This window comes from Oncorhynchus mykiss, chromosome 8 (genome assembly GCF_013265735.2).
Source record: "Oncorhynchus mykiss isolate Arlee chromosome 8, USDA_OmykA_1.1, whole genome shotgun sequence".
NCBI classification, from domain to species: Eukaryota; Metazoa; Chordata; class Actinopteri; order Salmoniformes; family Salmonidae; genus Oncorhynchus; species Oncorhynchus mykiss.
In genome coordinates this window covers 35,454,020-35,474,445 of record NC_048572.1, presented here as the reverse complement: position 1 = coordinate 35,474,445, position 20,426 = coordinate 35,454,020, and the positions used below count along the sequence as shown (strand labels likewise).

Below are 20,426 nucleotides of genomic sequence, written 5' to 3'. Positions count from 1 at the left end.
TGGGATGATACTTTTATGTTTTAAATGAAATCAAACAAACATTTGAAATACATTTTACAAAATCTACCGGTCTATAGTCACATCCAAACATGTATAAAAGGCAATTGTACAGCCCATATATGCACTGAGAATATGAACTGTCTATAAAGAACTTGAAATTAACGGCATAGCCTATCCCTATACTGCCCAAAGTATCTAGAAATGAAAGGATGAAAAGAGAGACGTTCTGTGTTTTTTAAATTTGCCATGAAGTTATGCCTTGAGTAGAGAGATAGTTGGTCTGACACAATTTTTTATTAGGTAATTTCCTTACATTTGGCTATTGTTCAGATTTCACATTTATCACATTTATGAATGTATTACGTTCTAAGAGACGCACAACACAGGTTCCAAAGAGCTGTCCATTTAGCACCACCTCGAACAAAAACGACATTTGAGGTTCTACAAATAGAATTTGGAGAGAAAAAAAATCCACCACTAAAACAATTACCTGTTATTCAACCCACTAAACGTGAAATATTACTGAACGTTCTTCATAAATCATATCTCTCCACGCACTCAATCACAGATCAAGATTGAGACACTGCCAGTTCAGCACCACAGTCGCGCGCATGCACACGCACTCCGAAGCATACATTGGTTGATGCTGATCAGTACAATAATAAAGACTAGGCTATTCCTTCAGCTTGCTTCCGGATCGATATTGGCAGTTTATTGATATGATATTGAAGCTGTTGTAATATACAACCCTTTGTTTAAAGGAAAGCCTGGGGAGGGGAGGGGGGGGGGGGGGGGCATACCGCCCTTTGCAATGAGGTAAACATCATTCCCTTCTTTGACTCTGGCAGGTAAGGACCATGCATTATTATACTACGTGCATCCTAACCTGTCCTTAGACTTTTCATCTTACCTAACCTGTTTTTATTTATTGATCTATTTGAAATATAAAAATGATCTGCATTATTGCTAGAACAGTTGATAGGATGAGAAGCACTCTCGCTACTGTAGCCTATGTTGCATAGTCTCAAACGTACGTATGAATACGCGGATTTGAATGCACGAGAAGACTACTAAAATCTCGGCATGGGATGTGTACGCTAAAGCTGATTGTGCCTGCGCCGCAGTGGCGTGGATCAGGATGATGATGTTTGTTTTACCGGAGGTCTATTCAAATCCTCATAATTAGCTCATAACATGTATTCTGGGTGTCAAGCAGCAGGCTGCTCTCTTGACTCTTGTTGAGTGCATTAATTACCATTGATTAGCGATGGACAGCTTTGTGCGCAACACAGCAGGGGGATCGGTGGTGTTTGGCAAGAGTTAGGTGTGTGTCTGTTTGTGTGTTTGTGTGTCAGGATTTGATGTTGATGTCTGTGAGATACCTGTCTGACACACGCAGCAATACAGGGAGGCTGAGGTAAGCAGGGTGTCTCCCAGGCAACCCAATGGGAACTAAAATCTAGAAAAATGCTCCTGATACCATTTAAACGTTTTAGTGCGGTGTCCTATTCTCTTCATTACTTCACATTTGAACGTGTTCTTTCTGTTATTATAATGGTATTATAGTTTTTTTCCCCCCAATGGCTTTGGTGCAATTTTCCCAAGTATGGTACCAGTCAAAAGTATGGACACCCCTACTCATTCAAGGGTTTTTCTTTTTTTTTTTATACTATTTTCTACAACGTAGAATAATAGTGAAGACATCAAAACTATGAAATTACACATATGGAATTATGTAGTAACCAAAATTTAGTATTTTATATTTTTCAAAGAAGCCACCCTTTGCACACTCAAAACATGTAACGAAAAAGATAGTTGTTTAAACCTCTAAGCACATTTTGATCGGGTTTTCATCTGGAAATACATGTTAAACATTGTAACACATGGTCATATAAAGTAATTGCTTTTCAAAATGCAATACTCACATTACTTTTCATATGATTGTCTTCTCATTTGTTAAAATACATGTTTCTAAATTGATGATCACTTAACCATTTGCTAGACCTATAGATTTTGAACTGGTTTGTCTACAACAGATTTTGAGAACTTCATAATGAAAATGTACATTAGGAACACCTGCAATTCCATTACTTAGACTGACCAGGTGAATCCAGGTGAGAGCTATGTACCATTATTAATGTCACTTGTTAAATCCACTTCAATCAGTGTAGATGAAGGAGAGGGGACAGGTTAAAAAAAGATTTTAAAGCCGTGAGACAATAGAGACATGGATTGTGTGGGTGTGCCATTCAGAGGGTGAATGGGCAAGACTTAAGTGCCTTTGAACGGGGTATGGTAGTAGGTGCCAGGCGCACCTGTTTGTGTCAAGAACTGCAACGCTGCTGGGATTTTCTTTCTGAAGACACTGTAAGTGCAATACAATACGGTAAAATACAGTGCATGATTACAATACAGATGGAAGATGAATGATTTCCATCCCCATGAGTTTTGCCACCCTACTTCAGGTCATGGATGAGGCATGCAATGACATCAATCCAGATCTATGTCAGTGTAACCGATGTAAAATGGCTAGCGAAATGGCTATTGTAGATGTGTGCAGAGGGTCCCTGGTTCGAGCCCAGGTAGGGGTGAGGAGAGGGACGGAAGCTATACTGTTACATCAGGATTGTATTCATCAAGACAAAAATACATTTGACTATTACTTCATCTAACTGTACAGTACTGTAGCATATTACATTTGAAAAATATATCTTGCATTTTCTGCTATTGGATTAGCTGGTTGTTAAAGCAACTGAAGATATCATTATGCTGTGTGTTGGTGATCATGGTATTTCAAAGTAAACATATTTTGAATCAATGGTTATGTGGTGAATGATGTCTCCTAACAAAATGAATGCACAGTAAACAGTTTTTGAGTGTTACTACTTTGGAGTTTTGAACCTAAGAGTATTGAACATTCACCACATACTTGTGAAAATAGCACCAGAGCGATAAACAAACAGTATCTATTTGTATTTGTGTGGTACATTTGATATGAAAATGCACTCACTGAAACTGTTATGTGAGGGTTAGGCCTATCTATCTAAACATATTAACCTGCTGTATTCGACAGAGTCCAACTGAACAAGACTGAGTAGTTCTGGAGAGAAAACCTGCTATTAATAGTCATTTTAAAAGTGCAAGGGTTTGCTGTGTCAGGCTGTACTGAATGTGTGTGTGTGTGTGTGTGTGTGTGTGTGTGTGTGTGTGTGTGTGTGTGTGGAAAGGAATGGACTAGAAGCACAATAGCCAGAGAGCGGGATAGAAAACAGCAAGGGGTAGAGAGATAGTCCAAATGTTCCACAAAGCTGTTTAAGAAACTGCCAGTCTGCAGCATCAAAGGAAAGGCTGACAGAAAAGCTCATATAATTCTCAGCCTCAATTACCTTAGGTTAGGCTTCAGCAATAAATGAGTGGTGAAATTCTCAAACAAATTCTCTATTCCTATAAGTGCAGTGTGCCTCACAGTCGTCATTCGAACACCTTATCTGGCTTCAATATCTACATGCTCCAGTTTAATTGAACCTTCATTTAACTAGGCAAGTAAGTTAAGAACAAATTCTTATTTACAATGACGGCCTACCCCGGCCAAACCCGGACGATGCTGAGCCAATTGTGTGCCACCCTATGGGACTCCCAATCACGGACGGTTGTGATACAGCCTGAAATCGAACCAGGGTCTGTAGTGACGCCTCTAGCAGTGAGATGCAGTGCCTTATAGCGCTGCGCCACTGCGCCACATATTCACAGCAGTTCTAAGTCATTGCATTTATCAGGAGCTGAATATATCCCTTTGTTTTTTACCCCTTCTCTTTCCTAAGTTGAATCTCCACACCATTTGGGTGTGACCTGCCCCTGTCGCCTGACCCCTCCCTTCTAGCCACTGCGACCCCTCTCTCCTTCTCCATGTTTACTTTGTGGTGAGAGATGGGAGAGATGCTCTTCTCTGTGACCCTCCATCACCTCCTTCTGGCAGGGGTTTGTCTCTGCGTCTACAGCACCCCAGTTCCGCCCCTCCACGACTACGCACCCTCCACACAGGACAGTGGCTGTGATGGACAAGCTGGAGAGCCAATGGAGGGAGAGCCCTGTTTAACACCAGCAACACCTGCCAGTGTCATATCAACAAGTGTTCAATCTGGACCCTCTGATCCTGGCAGACTGTCCTATGGGATGGCAGAACACAGGACTGGCAGCTGGACTGACCTATCAGAGAATGTAGGAGCAGGGGGAGGCACTGGCCCAGATGTGGACGGAAGCGAACTAGGGGGGATAGAGCCAGTGACGCAGGTAGGAAACAGGGACAGTCATGGACGAGGAGTGGCTGGGGCTGAGAGCCAGGGGAGGGAGGCTAAGACGGGGGCTGCCTCTGAGAGCTTGTTTGAGGGGAAGGAGACTCACAGACAGCCTGCAGAAGCTCCAGAACTCTACACAGACAAAGAGATGAGAGTAGGGCCCGAAGAGAAAACCATGGAGAATGTACCTATTACCACCACTGGGGCAATGTTAGCTTCCATAGGAGAGAAGCACGGGATGACAGAGGCCGTGAATACATCTAGAGCTGCTTTACATGATGCCTCCGCAGCAGCCAGAGCCCCAGAGCCAGACAGCCAGTCAGGGACGCACCCAGCTGGGGAGAGGAGAGACCTCATCCTAGAAGAGAGGCCAGACCTCCATGGAGGAGAGGAGGGGGAAGTCAGACAGAGCTTGACCGACGTCGGAGCTCCTCTTCTGAGCCAGGAGACAGAGACGACCAGACCAAGCTCCTTATCTCCCCAAAGCATCCTTAAACACTCACCTTTGACCTCCATCCCTCCGTCAGTATGGGGATCCAGAGGAGAAGCTTCATTGCTGCCCCCTAGTGGTCTAGAGGCCACCGGCCCTGCCACTCCGTGGCACCAAGATGGAGAGACAGCGCCTTCTCTCTCAAACCCCTCCCTGGCCGACCTTGGACCGGCCCTGACAGGATCCTCCAGACAGGATGACCCTGACAGCCTCTGGACTGAACCACTGCAGCGAAATGAGGGTGAGTATGCAGTATGCTATGTTCCAATTAGTACATACTGGATATTTCAAAGAGCCACTGGGGGCCACCTGGAGTTAATCTACTCTACAGTTGCACTTGATATTCTCTGTTGAGTTTTTGCACATTCCCACACAAACAGACTTGCTCTGCCTCACAACAAGGTAAGGTGCTGCTCTGGCTGTTATTGTGTCACACCATAGAAATCCATTACATGGGTTCAGTGGCAGAGAACCGTATTTTTCTGCCTCTTTGCGTTTCGCCAGGTTTCATGAGGTTTCATTCAAAAGAGAAGGGGAAATGAAAGTGACACGTCTAGCAGCAGAGATCTCCTTTGATGATCAGAGTGACACGGGAGAGGCGTCCCCTTGGTTTTCCACGCTTCACTTTGAAGCATAGCAGGCAGGGACCCAGGGAAGCAGTCTAATTATTTTCTATTTCTGACTGTGGAAATAAACCCACATGACTGCCAGCAGACAGCAGTGACAGGGACTGTAATACAAGTCTCTGGGGGATTCACTCAGCCTCCATCTCTCTCTCTCTTCCTCACACAACATCCATATTTCTTCCTTCCCTCTTTGTGCTCCTCCCTCACCCTCTTGCTCTATCCCTTTCTCTCTCTCTCTCCATCCCTCCTTCCCTCTGAGCGGAACAGTAAATACCTAGGCAGGGTCAGCCAGGCAGGTTATTACTGTGTGATGCAGTAGACTAGTGGATTAGAGGAGTCTGCCTGAGCCAATATGTACAGTGCATTTGGAAATATTTCAGACCCCTCCCCTTTTCCACATTTTGTTACGTTACAGCCTTATTCTAGAATGGATAAAATAAAAAAATCTATACACAATACCCCACAATGACAAAGCGAAAACAGGTTTTAAGAAATGTTTGCAAATGTTTGCAAAAGTATTCAGACCCTTTGCTATGAGACTCGAAATTGAGCTCAGGTGCATCCAATTTCCATTGATCATCCTTGAGATGTTTCTACAACTAGATTGGAGTCCACCTGTGGTCAATTCAATTGATTAGACATGATTTGGAAAGGCACACACCGGTCTATATATAAGGTCCCACAGTTGACAGTGCATGTCAGAGCAAAAACCAAGACATGAGGTCGAAGGAATTGTCCATAGAGCTCCGAGACAGGATTGTGTCAAGGCACAGATCTGGGTAAGAGTACGAAAACATTTCTGCAGTATTGAAGGTCCCCAAGAACACAATGGCATCCATCACTCTAAAATGGAAGAAGTTTAGAACCACCAAGACTCTTCCTAGAGCTGGCTGCCCGGCCAAGGAGAAGGGCCTTGGTCAGGGAGGTAACCAAGAACCCGATGGTCACTCTGACAGAGCTCCAGAATTCCTCTGTGGAGATGGGAAAAGTTCCAGAAGGACAACCATCTCTGCAGCACGCCGTCAATCAGGCCTTCATGGTAGATGAGGCCAGATGGAAGACACTCCTTAGTTAAGGCACATGACCACACGTGTGGAGTTTGCCAAAAGGCACCTAAAGGACTCTCAGACCATGAGAAACAAGATTCTCTGGTCTGATGAAACCAAGATTGAACTCTTTGGCCTGTATGCCAAGCGTTACGTCTGGAGGAAACCTGGCACCATCCCTATGGTGAAGCATTGTGGTGGCAGAATCATGATATGGGGATGTTTTACAGCGGCAGGGACTGGGAGACTAGTCCGGATCGAGGGAAAGATAAACAAGGCAAAGTACAAAGAGATCCTTGGTGAAAACCTGCTCCAGAGCGCTCAGGACCTCAGACTTGGAAGAAGGCTCACCTTCCAACAGGACAACGACCCTAAGCAAACAACCAAGACAATGCAGGAGTGGCTTCGGGACAAGTCTTGAGTGGCCCAGCCAGAGCTCGGACTTGAACACGATCTAACATCTCTAGAGACCTGAAAATAGCTGTGCAGCGACGCTCCCCATCCAACCTGACAGAGCATGAGAGGATCTGGGAGAAACACCAAATACAGGTGTGCCAAGCTTGCAGCGTCACACCCAAGTAGACTTGAGGCTGTCATCCCTGCCAAAGTTGCCTCAACAAAGTACTGAGTATAGGATCTGAATACTTATGTAAATGTGGTATCAGTTTTTAGTTTAAGCAGCTTTTGCTTTGTCATTATGGGGTATTGTGTGTAGATTTTTTTTTTTATAAAAAAAAAAAAATTTAGAACAAGGCTAACGTAACAGAATGTGGAAAAAGTCATGGGGTCTGAATACATTCCGAATGCACTGTGCATGCCGGAAAGAGATGCAGAAAGAAACATTTAGATTGAACCTTCATCAGCTCTATAGAAAAGTAGGTGAGTAAATCAAAAGTTACTGTGTAAGAATAACCTGTGTAAGAATAACACTGATCATGGTGGATTCCATCCATGGTTATGATATGTGATTTATGCATTTTTATTTTATTTGTCAGAGCAGTTAGAATGTAGCTGAGAACTGGAAGAGTTGTGGGCTTAAAACTGATCTACTATCACCAGTACACATTCCAAGCTGATCTCTTGCAGTCACTACACCAGTAGGAATTGCCTATGGACAATCAGTCCTGACCCAACATCTTTTGGTGTATGTGTATTTTACTAACAGCCATGGATGCCAGTGCCCCTCCCTTGCAGGACACGGCCACAGAGGGCACGATGTCCTCGGAGGACCTCCCTCTCATCTTCGAGCCCTTTGATGTCACACCCGAAGGGGCGGGGGTAGCAGCGGCCACTCTCTCGCCTGACAACTCACAGCCGTCTGTCGCCATGGTTACCACGGGGATGCTGCTGTCAGAGGCGGATCTCGATCAGGCGGTCACTGCGGATACAGATGACACAGGGCCATCCCGTGTTCCGTCCCCAGTGCTACCAGATTGGACGTCGCCATGGCAGACATCCGGGGCCGAGATCTCTGAGCCCATCAGCCCCTCTGGTTCACCGATAGACCCGCCGCCTTCAGAGGCAGAACAGCTAGTACACCAGTCTGACACAGGTGATTCTTCATTCTTCCACACTCTTCCATTCGTCCGCTTCATATTTTCACCATATTGCTTACAGTCACCCGATCTGTTCAGATCTAGAAGTTTCTAGAATAGTGTCTAAAGCAGGGGTAGGCAACTAGATTCAGCCGCGGGACGATTTTAGTTAGAGTGAATGGGCAGAAAAGAATAATAATTTTACACAGCAAATTGACCACAATTAAGCCCAAAAATAGATTGTATTTGAATATAAAAATAATTTCACAACTTCATTACATTGAGACATGATCACGTCTCTTTTAAATTTTTTATTTTTACAAAAAGGATAGGTGTTGATGTTAGACTTCACTATATCTACTATAATGATCCCGCTGTGATGGTTATATTTAGATGGCGGTGAGACCATACAGAACCTAGAGGAAACCCCGCCAACATCCGAAACCAATCCTATAAGCACCACCTCCCAGCAGATTACCATGACAATGGTCACCAAGACAACCAAACTGCCTGCAGCCAAATCAGGTCTGGAGGAACTGGAGTCTGAAGGTAGGAGTCACAATAATACACACATAATACACACTAATACACAAATGTACACATTGTTTTCACAGTGTAAGGATGAAAGTTCAAATTTACAGGAAGTTGCATTGGTTGTTTTCCTTCCTTCCTGTAGAGGAGCCAGAGGAGGATGAGGAGGATGAGAACACGGAGGAGTCAGAGGAAGAGGACAGTGAAGAGGACCTGAATGAGACCCCCATCCCAGCCCCCACCCGACCTCCCTACAGCCTCATCCCCCCACCCCCTGTCTGGGTGCAGCGCAACCAGGGCCTGAGTGAGAGGATACTCAAAAATCACACACATGCATTCATACACATGTAAAACTGACTTTGATCGACTTTGTGGTCGATCAAATATGAGGTAAATATTTTCAATTAGGAAAGAAGTGTAATTGAAATAGTGGGTACAAATCCATTGTGTAAGTGTAATTGAAATAGTGGGTACAAATCCATTGTGTAAGTATAATTGAAATAGTGGGTACAAATCCATTGTGTGGATTCAATGTGCTTCAAAGCCACTCTCTCTTTTCAGTGCGTAGATGGGTGGAACTGATCAGAGAAAAGGTAAGACTGCCCCCTAATGGTATTTTTAAAATTAGGATCACTATTAGCTAATGCTAAAGGAGCAGCTACTCTTCCTGGGGTCCACACAAAACGACATAATACATAACATTTATAGACAAGTACAGCACAGAACTATAGTACAATACTGTACACTGAAAATAAGAATAGTCTGCTTCATACATTTATGCCTTAGCATTCCATGCATCATTCACTCATAACAGCAATAATGAAGCCATTCATTTTCCCATTTATTGCAATCCTTTGCTCAACAGTTACAAGTGCTTTGTCTAAATAGGTTCTGATATCCTAATCTCACAACTTCCTTGAATCCTGATATCCTAATCTCAGAGCACTAGTTGTTCTGTAAACACCAGAGAGAATTTCACAACATCAGGAACCATCCGTGTCCTTGGTTCTTCCATTTGACATCAATACTATGCCTCATCATGTGATTCATAGATGCCTCTGAACGCAAGTGCAACACACGAAAACCAAAACGCAATAATCATGTGCTCATTCATTCCTGCTCAATTCCTCTGGCATGAACAGAGCCACATATCATATCGTATGGAGTTGCACCTACAGTACAGTAAATGTCACTCCTGCTATGTTCCTCTGATGTGGACGTAGCAACCTTGGAGTTGCACCGCATTCAGCTAAATTCCCCTGATGGAACCATACTGTCCTCCACTATAAAATAAAGGCCAGAAAGTGTGGTCCTTCAGGCCGTTTGGCTATTTAGTTTAGTTTAAAAAAACATGTAAAACATCTCCTGAAAGAGTTTGTCTCTAGGACACTACTCTTTGTCTAGTCTGTCTCTCCTGTGTGTGTGGCCCCTCTTTCGCCCATGCCCCAACCATGTCCCCTCTCCCTCCAGGCAGGGTATGTGTCTGGGATGTTGGTCCCGGTGGGCATTGGCATCGCAGGGGCCCTGCTTATCGTTGGGGCCCTCTACAGCATCAGGATGATCCACCGTAAGAGGAACAGCTTCAAACACCAGCGCAGGAGGAAGGTCAGACACACCGAGGTTAATAAGAATACACTAGCGCTACACTATTAAATAAGGATCCACAAATCAGCTTACGGTAGAAATTGGCATTAACAGTCTAAAGTGGCTTCCTTACCTCATCTCCTCACCTTCATCTGCACTGATTGGAGTTTCTTTCACAACATCAGGAGATGGAGAGGAAGAGACTATGGACTTATTGAGCTGTATACAACCTTTACCTTCATGCAATGAATGTCCTGACTTTTGGCTTTTGCCATCTGTCCGTTTCATCTCCAGCAACCCAGGGAGCCAAGCAGCAACGGGCAGGACCAAGCCATGCTATTGGCTGACAGCTCCGAGGACGAGTTCTGATCCCTCCCACATTTCCATGACTACCACATCGCCAATCACTATGGGCCGCCTGGCTATGAGACAATGGGGGAAGTTTGCGTACTACTGCCAGACGGGTGGGTTTTTGAAATGTAAAACATGGTAGAATGTTTGCACACCTACGTAGTTACAGGTGCACAGAGGGAAAATTATAGAACATTTTAAGAGACTCCAGGCTATTGACATTCTTGTATGATCAACAATGTGTTGATCACAACCCAGTTTGAGATCCTTTCAAACACACACTGCATAAAGCGATGTCAGTGTGTTGATGCCTCTTTTTTTTCCTAATGACTGGCTCTGTAATTAAAACGCTAGAGGGGACACCTACATCGCATACAATAGGCTCTCAGTTTATAAAGCTTAGCAGGGTTACATTTCAATAGTCTAAAGTGGCTTCCTCTCCTTGTCTCCTTTCCTACATTTTAGGAAGGAAGCCACTTCAGACTATAGAGATCCACATACTGGAGTAATATTGCCACATACTATATTGTTCATAGCACATCATAGACACTGGAAGAAGAAAAAGCATAAGCTCTCGGCATCAGTTGCATTAAGTAAATATGTATTGAAAACACTGACAGCGGTTCTTGGATTCAACCTTGTCAATTGTTGAAGGCCAAAGGCATGTCATCATCCTACTTTGAAAGCATGCAGCAGGAACCAGCTCTGTGTATCTACTGTGTGTGTGTGTACAGTATACTGATATTTTTCCTCTTGTTGCTCCTCCTGACAACGTTAGGTTTTTCCTCCAGTGCATGGCAACAACCTTTTTCATAACTGTATATACAAGGCTAATACTTAATTAATCATCTCTATATCATTTCCCATTTAATCGTCCATTACTCTACAGAAAGCCCAAGTCATTTGGAGTCATTACAGACACGCTGACGGATTTGTAAAGGGAGACCACTTGTATTGTTCACTCAGCTTCTGTCCTGTACTGTATGGTTGTTTTTCCAAACAGTGTAGCAATAGAATGTTCTTAATTTGCACTGGTACCTGAAAGGACAGCAGGTTGACGTTTGTCATGAATCTTGCCCTTGAGGTGGAATGGAGCCATTTCCGCTAGATGGGCCAGCTTCAAAGTCAAAATTGGCTATTGTAAAAATGTATGAAAACAAAATGTAGCTTTAGATTTAAGGTTAGACATTAGGGTTAGCAGTGTGGTTAAGGTTAGGTTAAAAAAAATCTGATTTTAGGACTTTGTGGCTGTGCCAGCTAGTGACTACTCTCTAAAGCTGCCTCAAGAACAAGATTCATGATGGTAAAAAAAAGTCAGGTGAAAGGCTCAGCATCCTCGAGTTTTGGCTATCAGCCCCTCTTACGCTCTCTGCTACAGCGTTGATGCCACTGGGATCTAAATTCATCTCTTTATTTAGTTCTGTGGTTGATCTAAACTGTCTGCCTTTAAGCACTAAATATCACAAAGGTGTTTTCAAAAATCAAATTCCATGTATTTAAGTAATCTTGCATTGCTATTTATAGTAGTCACTCATTTCAAGTCTGTGAAATGTGTCATTTTGTGTGACCGTCTCCTGGTAGGTTGCTTGAGATAAGCCTGTGAATATGCAATAATACTGTATCATATGGGTTCTGTAAAATTGTCAACATTTGTCTTTCTTTCTATAGATATCAAATGTGAAGTATTTACCAATAAAGCTCTGTTTGGGAAGGGCTCCTTATTTTGTTTCTATTGCTAAACACTAACGCAGAAAATTCAGTTGGAAGACAAATGCCTCATCATGAAATGATACATGATACATAAAACATTGAAACGTTGTAAAACAATACAAATGTTCTGTTTGCATGCTACGGAAGAAAGAGAACCACCAGAGAACCAAAAGTCAACCATGACAATCCACCTTACAGCATTAAAAAAATCAAATAATTTATTTCTGTTTTCTTTTTCCACATTTAAATAAAAAGATATCGGACACTTTCAGAAATAAAAAGAGGTGACAGGGGAAGAAGGAACAGAACTCAAATGCAAAAAAAAAAACAAAAAAAAAAATGTCCCTTAGCACATCTTACAGATCAGAGGGGGCCAGGGCTGGTCACCCCAAAACAACAAATGTTGCCCCCCTTTAGCTGGTCCTGCAGGGGCACAGTGTGTGGGGGTGCCTAGAATATATGCCCACTGAGCTAAGGTCAGTTTGCATCCCCCGTCCCTAATGGTGAAGGTTAGGATTTGGAAAGGGTAAGCTGATCCTAGATAGGTGTGCCTAAAGGGAAATTCTAGCAAAAGGAGCAGCTCAACTCCAGTCCTACGTGGCCTATCTTATCAACAGGCCAGTTGCTGCGGATAAAAACAGAGTGGAACATCCAATAAACAAAAAAAACTTGACAACTCTCATCCAATGAGATGGGAGAGGAGTGGGTGGGCTCTGGGATGAAGGGTAGCTTGGCAACCGGTGGGACGCTGGTCCTCCAGGACCAGTTAAGGGGCCTTTGTGAAATCAACTTGATTTCTCTGGAGTGAAAACCATTTATTGATTTCATATAAAGCCATAAGGGATGGGAAGTTATCAGCTAATCTGGAAGCGGCTGTTTCTTCTTTAGACCACTCCTTTGTAGAAACAGACCAGAGCATTAGATGTACATTAAATAGATATACGAAGGACTATAGAAATGACCAATGACAGACTGCTGAGGAAGCCCTTCAACTGGAGTTCATTCAATGAGGTGCAACATTCAGAACATTGCAGCTAGAAATGTAGTGAATAGAGCTGACACAATTCCCAATTCTACAAGACCGAGAATCAGATTGGTTCTAGACAAAACATTTATATATGAGCTTTCTGTAAAAAAGGGCACCCTCCTGAACAGACCTCTGGTGTTGATGGTCAAAGTGGAGCGGTCTGGTCTATCATGGAATACTAGAATGCTCACGGTTCCTACTGGCACTGCCAGGGGTTAACAATGTTAAAAAAGTAGGGGGTAAATAAAAGACCCGTTCCATGAGAATGAGGAGCGAGGGTCGGACCAAATTAAAAAGACCCATTTCATTTGAAAATAGGACAGGAGAGAGCCTCACACCTCTAGAATAAAACAGGATCAGAGTGATGTCAGAAAGAGTCCAGATTCTACACAGGGAGCCAAATGGAAGTCTTCCCAGTGAATGGAACAGAGTGCCATGGGAACAGTTCGAAACAGTTTCGCTCGGGAACGGTTAACCTGGCTCCCCATCTGTGCTTCTGGATCTCTAATAACGTCATCGCTGTTCAATATACACCGCTGGATCGGTCAAAATAAATGAGCAGAGAAAAAGAAACAGAAAACCCGGTCAATCAATCCCTCAAAAAACACAATTCACAAAAAGTTGCTCTCAAATGTCAAATCAATAGAGAACCAACACTCGTATATAAATCTGCAATGGAAAAAAAAATAATAATAATCTGATCCGTATTTTGTAACACACACAAGCTGATGTGTGGGTGGTTAGTCCGTCGGTTTACATCCGCTCCTACTTCCCATTCTGCAATCGTAGCCAGTTGAATAGCAGAACGGCCTATTTCGACAAAGACCTCAGGTAACAGTTCCTAACTGTTTGCATGTTTTTATACCAGATGTAAAATAGCAGATGCAAACACTGAGTAAACCTGGCCCAAAATGACTTGTGTATGTCAATGTATACCATAGAACACATCATGGGTAGATACTAGATAGCTGCTCCCTCTTGGCCTTTGTGACAGCAATCACAGCTCAGCGGTACAGAACAGTAGTGTCTCTGCTAGGACGTGATTCAGCTCTTCAGTTCTTACTGCTGCTCAGTACTATAGCTCCCGGGATCCATGTCTTCACTATACTGTAGAGGACTTAAATGGGAATGGGCGAAGTGGGAGTCTGAACAGAACCGATTCCATACCACTCTGTCAAAACACGCGTACCTCTTTCACACACACACATGCTCACTGCAGCAATAGCCAAACAAAGTGCATCTGACCTTTGTTCATTTACTCTGGGAAGAAAAAAAACAATGTATATATATTTATTTTTTTCAATTTTTTAAAGCAGCCACAAATGCATATTTTCTTCGCCATAATTAGAGTGGATAGAAAACACCTGGTGCGTTAGTCATTCCCAGGACAGTGGAGATCTAAAATGTTACTGGGGAGTGATCTGCATCAGAGTAGGGTCCCTGGGAAGTGCACACAAGGCTCGGACAAAAAGGGAAAGTGAGCGAGTGTAAGAGCGTATAGTAAGGAATCTAAACAAACTCAGAAAGCAAGTTGCTGATAGGAAAACTGATAACAATACTTCTGCCCTCTTTTACCAGAGGTGAACCAAAGATGAGCGTACTCAAAACACACAGCGAAGCCAACAGGGGTCCAGCATTTTTAATATTACTATTCCAGCCAGACACTTTGCCATGCTGAAACAGGACTCGAGTGCTCTGGATGGGGTTCATTCAGACAGACAACTGTGACGAAGATAAATTGAAAGACAGAGTGGTACTTGGGAACGAGAGTCTACAAATTAGGAGAAATCTGAATGAACAAACTGCAATAATGGAATAGTTTCCCCTCCCACACCTACAACGACGCCTTTCTCAATAACTATTTTGAATTAAAACCGAATTCTCTCCTTCTAAAGGTTATTCAGCAGTGTTCCAGTGGCTGGAAGTGCATTTGGTGAAAATTTGCTTTGATCTGCAAAAAGGCCCAATCTCAAAATAGCCCCTCCTCCACTAAGCACTTCACATATGTCTAAAATGATTGAATAGGAATGATTAAAATGGTTATAGCCCCACCTTGCCCTCTGATAGGCCAGGAGGAATTTGCACCATACTGCTTACACCAGTCCAGTCCTTTCAGATCTACACGTGCCTAGGAGTTAGGACTATGGTTCTGTTTGGAACTGGGCAACGCTCAGTGTTAATCAACACACACTCATCCCGCCACTTGTGTTAAAAATGAATGCATGCATATCTTTACAGGCTCCAGCTCTTTGTCTGGGGGTGAAAACTGAACAGCGAGCAAAGCAATCGGCGTGATCATCTCACACCGTAGGGGGCAACAAAAACACAGACGGGGGGAGAAACGCACACCAACACGCATAACTCAGGATTCCCATCAAGCACTACACAACTTCACAAACACTCACACCCAGTCACACCAACCACATCCCTTACACGTGCATCCAAGAAATAGCCTGAACACTCACTTTTCCAAATCCACTAGGCAAAACAAACACACACACTATAGCTTTTCCAACCCCCTGTTGACTCATGAGATTAAAAAAGAAACGCAAAAAAAACCTTGACAAATATTTCTTGAGTCTGCCCCCCCCCACTTCCTTATTTTCACCCTCCATTTATTCTTTTTTTTCTCCACTTCTTCTTGCCTGCATTCTGGTGGATGACTCAACGTGATGAGTTGCCCTCCGGGGGTTTGTGGGTACTGACTTGACCTCATGCCTCACACACTGCTCCGTTGGGGGGGGGTGGGGTCAAAGTTTAGAGGCTAAAGGTCACAAGACCACATTACACATCCCCTCCCCCCTCTCACAGGGTCATACAGCTAAGGCGGCAGGGGTCTCTTCATAAAAACATTTGGTGGGATTTCTGTCTGTCCTTTCAGTGCAGCCTTGACCAAAGAGCCATTATCCAAGATGTCGAGGATCAAAAAAGGAGGGGTGTATGTCTGATGGGGGTAGTGTGCGTGTGCCTATGTGTATGCATATGTATGTGAATATGCGTGCATGTGCATAAGGGTGCATGTGTGTGACTGAGACTGTGGAGTTGGTTCAGCAAGAGGGCAGCACCTGTCATCCTCCTCTCTCTAGCGGAGCCAGAGTTTGAGCCTCAGCGCGTCCACACCATTCAGATAATATCTGAAGAGCCTCTTGTCTCGGACAAAACCCAGGTTCTCATACAGCTTCAGAGCTGACTTGTTAGTGATCTCAGTTTCAAGAACCACCTGAGAGAGAGAGGAGAGAGAAGGAAATAGAGCTGGTCAGAGCTGAAGCAATACAAGCAGTGTTTGGATCATTTTGCTTTGTTTGTTTTTGTCATAAGAGAAACAACATTAACCATAAAAAAATGGGATGAGTCATTTTGTGTGAATTTTATAAGATGCACAAGTCATTTTTTAAATTCTATACATTGTATTCACTAGAGCAATGTTTTTTTCTATACTTGCGTCCCATCTGGTCTGGATATACAATATCAGGTTAAATGGGTCATCTAGTATTTCTAAATACATTTTTGGACTTTAAAATGAATGCATAGCTATAGTCAATGATTATTGAAGAAGAACTTAGAAATGCCTAATAAGCTTCGATAAACTCCCCCATCCCTCAGCTGTTCACGAAAAAAGTGGCAGGTGACTACTTTGTGGTGGTTTGAATCCAAGTTTGTGCCTTTAATCCATCAGTACCAATGCAGTGAGGGCCACTAACTGAGTGAAGGACCCAGATGGACAACAGGGCCCTTGGCACATCACCGTCAGACAGCCAGGAGCAATCTTCTTACCTCATCACAGTCCCCCTCTACCATGGCATAGATGGCCTTCTTCACTAGGTTAGTACCTGAAAAAACAGACAATTACTTCAGTGGGAATGCACATGTAGAAGTTTGCAGAGAGAAAATTGAATTGATAAAGCACTGAGATAAAAAAAATAAAAAATGTTTAAAAAAGTATTATTGCGAAGTTGACTGTTAAGATGTCATAGGTCATCATGTGAAAACGACAAAGAGTGCGCCTGTTCTCACCAATGCTTTTCCTCCGGTGTTTGGAGTCCACAGCCAGCATGGCGATGTAGCCACGACGAAACATCTTCTTGTGCATGTCCAGCTTGCACACAATGCCCCCCACGCACTCCTGCTCCACCATGGCCTGGAAATTAACAAACATGTTTGTGCTGTGTCTAACCTAAAGTTTTTAAAGCTTTCTTTTGACCCAACAAAACCTATGCTTCTAGCCTATAAGCATCCAGAACACATCTACCCTGACCTCTAGGTTTGATTAGACGGCACATGGCCTTTCCTCCTTCCTAGAGTTCACTGACGGCAGTAGACAGAAATCATGCTGAATATAAACGAGCATGGTTACAATGATGATAATGGCTAATTCCTCTAGGGAGAGGGAGACAGATCAACAACACATTTCTGAATTTGTCGACCTAAAATGCTTTCGAATTATCCAAGAGTTCACCTCAAAACACCAAATTAAAACACATTAAACAAGACTAGAAAAAGTGAATGACTTGAAAGAGACATGAAACCAGTGTTTCACAGTCAGAAAGCATCGGAGGCTCCAACACTATTTATAAGGAGTCCCAAGGCTGTCAAATGGGATTTGTGTGTGTGTGTGTGTGTGTGTACATACATGCCACATCATGTTCAACTGTAGCTGTGTGACACACCTTGAGGTGATTAAATATAGTGCACGTTTACACAAGTCACACCCGAACCAACCCTAGGCCTAACCCACCGGCCCTTTTAGTCCAACCTAAAAACAAACTCAAGTTTCACTGTCAGATAAAAACAACAAGGAGGAAAGAGGGTGGAAGGGCTACTCTTCTCAGTTAGCCTATATGACACTTGTCTGGATCCACCTAAAGAGAAGCCTACAACTTACCTGGAACTTTAGGAATGTCGAATGAGTAGGATTAGATTACAGACCGACAGGATAATAACACAATAGAAGCAGACGCAGTAACAATAGGCCTACATCAGAACTGTGCTATGGGACACTACTGGTCTGTTTATTTAGCTAATGTTGCCCAATCCCACCTAAGTCAAGTCATGAAGGTGTTTTACCCTACGAGGTCCGGAGCCTGCTGGTTTTCTATTCAACCTGATCATGATTTGCACACACCTGGTGTTGCAGGTCTAAATCAGTGCCTGATTAGAAGGGAACAATGAAACAAAATGCAGTGGTCCAGAGGTGAGTTTGAGGGCTATAAATAATGTAATGGCAGCAGCATACCATCCTGCATACCACTGCTGGCTTGCCTCTGAAGCTAAGCAGGGTTGGTCCCTGGATGGGAGACAAGATGCTGCTGGAAGTGGTGTTGGAGGGCCAGCATGGGGCACTCTTCCCTCTGGTCTAAGGAGATCCCAATGCCCACCGGGCAGTGATGGGGACATTGCCCTGCAAAGGGTGCGGTCTTTCTGATGGGACGTTAAACAGGTGTTGTGACTCTCTGTGGTAATAAAAATTCCCATGGCACTTATCTTATGAGTAGGGCTCTTAACACCCTGTGTCGTGTTTAAATTCCCAACCTGGCCGCATTCCTAATTGCAATTTATCACCTCTCCACCTGATAGCTGATGTATGGTGAGCATACGCACACAAAAGCGGTCACAGTGCATTACCCAGGTGGTTGCTGCACATTGGTGGTGGATGAGATTAGTTTCCCCCTTACTACATAAAGCGCTTTGAGTACCTCAGTTGCTACAAAAGTGCTGTATAAATCCAATCAATTACTATGTCATACTCACCAGAAAGCAGAGCTGCGGCCAGTTGTGGATGAAGTACCTATAGGTATAAATGGAATAGGGCTCAGATAAGTCCTTGGTGATCAACCTCATGATTCCTGGCATCTGTAACTCGGATTCGTATCGGACATAATGAATCCCCTGGCTCTCTTCCTCTCCTCGGCAAGGCGAACAGTTCAGATCCAGCCTCGCTAATTCTGACACCGGCGGCTGGTTTGGGGCGTCGGGTTCACTCTCTACTCCAGCCCGGGGCTCACCGGGGCCTTCGCAGTCTGGGGACTGCTGACTCGGTGGACGAGGGGCTTCCGTGGGGTCGCATTCCCCTTTCCTAACGTTACCACAGGGGCTGTCTCCCGTTACAGGGTGGCTTTGGATAGCCTCAGTTCTTGTGATAGTCAGCATACCGTTCATACTACTGTTGTTCAAGTGAGGGTGGCTGCCTTTCGAACACGGACTGTGGTCCTCATGTTGGCAGCAATGGTCGCTATTGTTTTTGTCGCTCGGGTCGTCTCCAAAACTGCGGTTGTCACAGTACTCCGTGGCCGTTCTCAGATTTTTGGGTCGATTTTCCGACGGACAGACCAAGCCGTTAATTTTCTGTTCTTGCAGGGCTTGCGTTTTGAGGTGTAGCGCAGCCGGGTTAGCATGGGATAGCATGTTTTTCTGTTTTTTCTTACTTGACCGTTTGTCCTCGCTGACCTGCTGCTCCTGTCTTGCCCCAGAGGCTACAGAGCCCTCCCGACCGCAGCCAGACTGCTCCCCTTGCCCAGGTTCGAAACTCCCATCCCCGGGGAAGGGAATAATTTCAGCCGGGGATGCTGGCAATGCGCTGCTAGGCCCAGTCGGCACTGCAGCCATCCCACTTCATCAAGGGGGCGATACACGTTTAAAAAAAACGCTAAATAAAGTTTCATCTACAAGATGAAAGGGTTTATAAACGAAGCTCACTTCCCTTATGCGGTAATTGTGCAAATCCGAGGGTTTCAGAAACAATTTCTGTTTTACTTCCGATGCCTATCGTTGCTTTCTCCTCGGTTTCACCGCTGCCGGAAAGTACTGTCGCAGCAAATGCCATTGCAGCTGAAAGAGGGTGGTACTTTACGACAGTCATGGGAATCATGACTGATAGTGCTATCTGGGATCCCTGGGACGTTCATGCCCTAAACCCTGAACGTAACCCTAACCGTAACCATTTTAAATGTCAACTTTAATGGGGTAAAGTCAGAAGACAGTGCTGCCTCAGGTAGAAGATGGTTGACACTGAGGTTTTGTTTGAAACTGCAAGAGAGTCTGAAAAGATTTGGCATGTGTCCTCAGATCCTCAAAAAGTTCTACAGCTGCACCATCGAGAGCATCCTTGACCGGTTGCATCACTGCCTGGTATGGCAACTGCTCGGGGCTCCGACTGCAAGGCACTACAGAGTGTAGTGCGTATGGCCCAGTACATCACTGGAGCAAAGCTTCCTGCTATCCAGGACCTCTATAC

At 44.1% G+C, this 20,426-nt stretch overlaps 2 protein-coding genes across 3 annotated transcripts; one reads left to right on the top strand and one right to left on the bottom strand.

The window, feature by feature from the left end:
- Positions 1-593: 593 nt before the first annotated feature.
- Positions 594-12,173, top strand: LOC110529855 (armadillo-like helical domain-containing protein 4). Of its 2 annotated transcripts, none has more exons than XM_021612462.2 (8): positions 594-848; positions 3,822-5,026; positions 7,623-8,009; positions 8,386-8,541; positions 8,669-8,827; positions 9,085-9,116; positions 9,994-10,128; positions 10,402-12,173. In XM_021612462.2, the coding sequence occupies exons 2-8, from the start codon at positions 3,928-3,930 to the stop codon at positions 10,474-10,476; spliced, it is 2,043 nt and encodes a 680-aa protein (XP_021468137.2). In that variant the 5' UTR covers positions 594-848; positions 3,822-3,927; the 3' UTR covers positions 10,477-12,173. The 2 variants fall into 2 exon arrangements, with proteins under 2 accessions (XP_021468137.2, XP_021468135.2); XM_021612460.2 differs by having other exon boundaries at positions 595-848; positions 9,994-10,143.
- A 186-nt stretch (positions 12,174-12,359) lies between these two features.
- Positions 12,360-20,009, bottom strand: LOC110529856 (N-alpha-acetyltransferase 30). Its single transcript, XM_021612463.2, has 4 exons — positions 18,944-20,009; positions 17,210-17,333; positions 16,970-17,025; positions 12,360-16,415 (listed from the first exon to the last, which is right to left on the bottom strand). The coding sequence occupies exons 1-4, from the start codon at positions 19,796-19,798 to the stop codon at positions 16,278-16,280; spliced, it is 1,173 nt and encodes a 390-aa protein (XP_021468138.2). The 5' UTR covers positions 19,799-20,009; the 3' UTR covers positions 12,360-16,277.
- Positions 20,010-20,426: the final 417 nt, after the last annotated feature.

Bases quoted from the DNA above. Each gene is read 5' to 3' on its own strand.
- LOC110529855 (XM_021612460.2), top strand. From the start codon at position 3,928: ATGGGAGAGATGCTCTTCTCTGTGACCCTCCATCACCTCCTTCTGGCA. The intron at 5,027-7,622 runs GTGAGTATGCAG...TTTTACTAACAG, and splicing joins ACCACTGCAGCGAAATGAGG to CCATGGATGCCAGTGCCCCT. The intron at 8,828-9,084 runs GTGAGAGGATAC...CTCTCTTTTCAG, and splicing joins GCAGCGCAACCAGGGCCTGA to TGCGTAGATGGGTGGAACTG.
- LOC110529856 (XM_021612463.2), bottom strand. From the start codon at position 19,798: ATGGCTGCAGTGCCGACTGGGCCTAGCAGCGCATTGCCAGCATCCCCG. The intron at 17,334-18,943 runs GTGAGTATGACA...GTTAATTTCCAG, and splicing joins GGCCGCAGCTCTGCTTTCTG to GCCATGGTGGAGCAGGAGTG. The intron at 17,026-17,209 runs GTGAGAACAGGC...CTGTTTTTTCAG, and splicing joins ACACCGGAGGAAAAGCATTG to GTACTAACCTAGTGAAGAAG.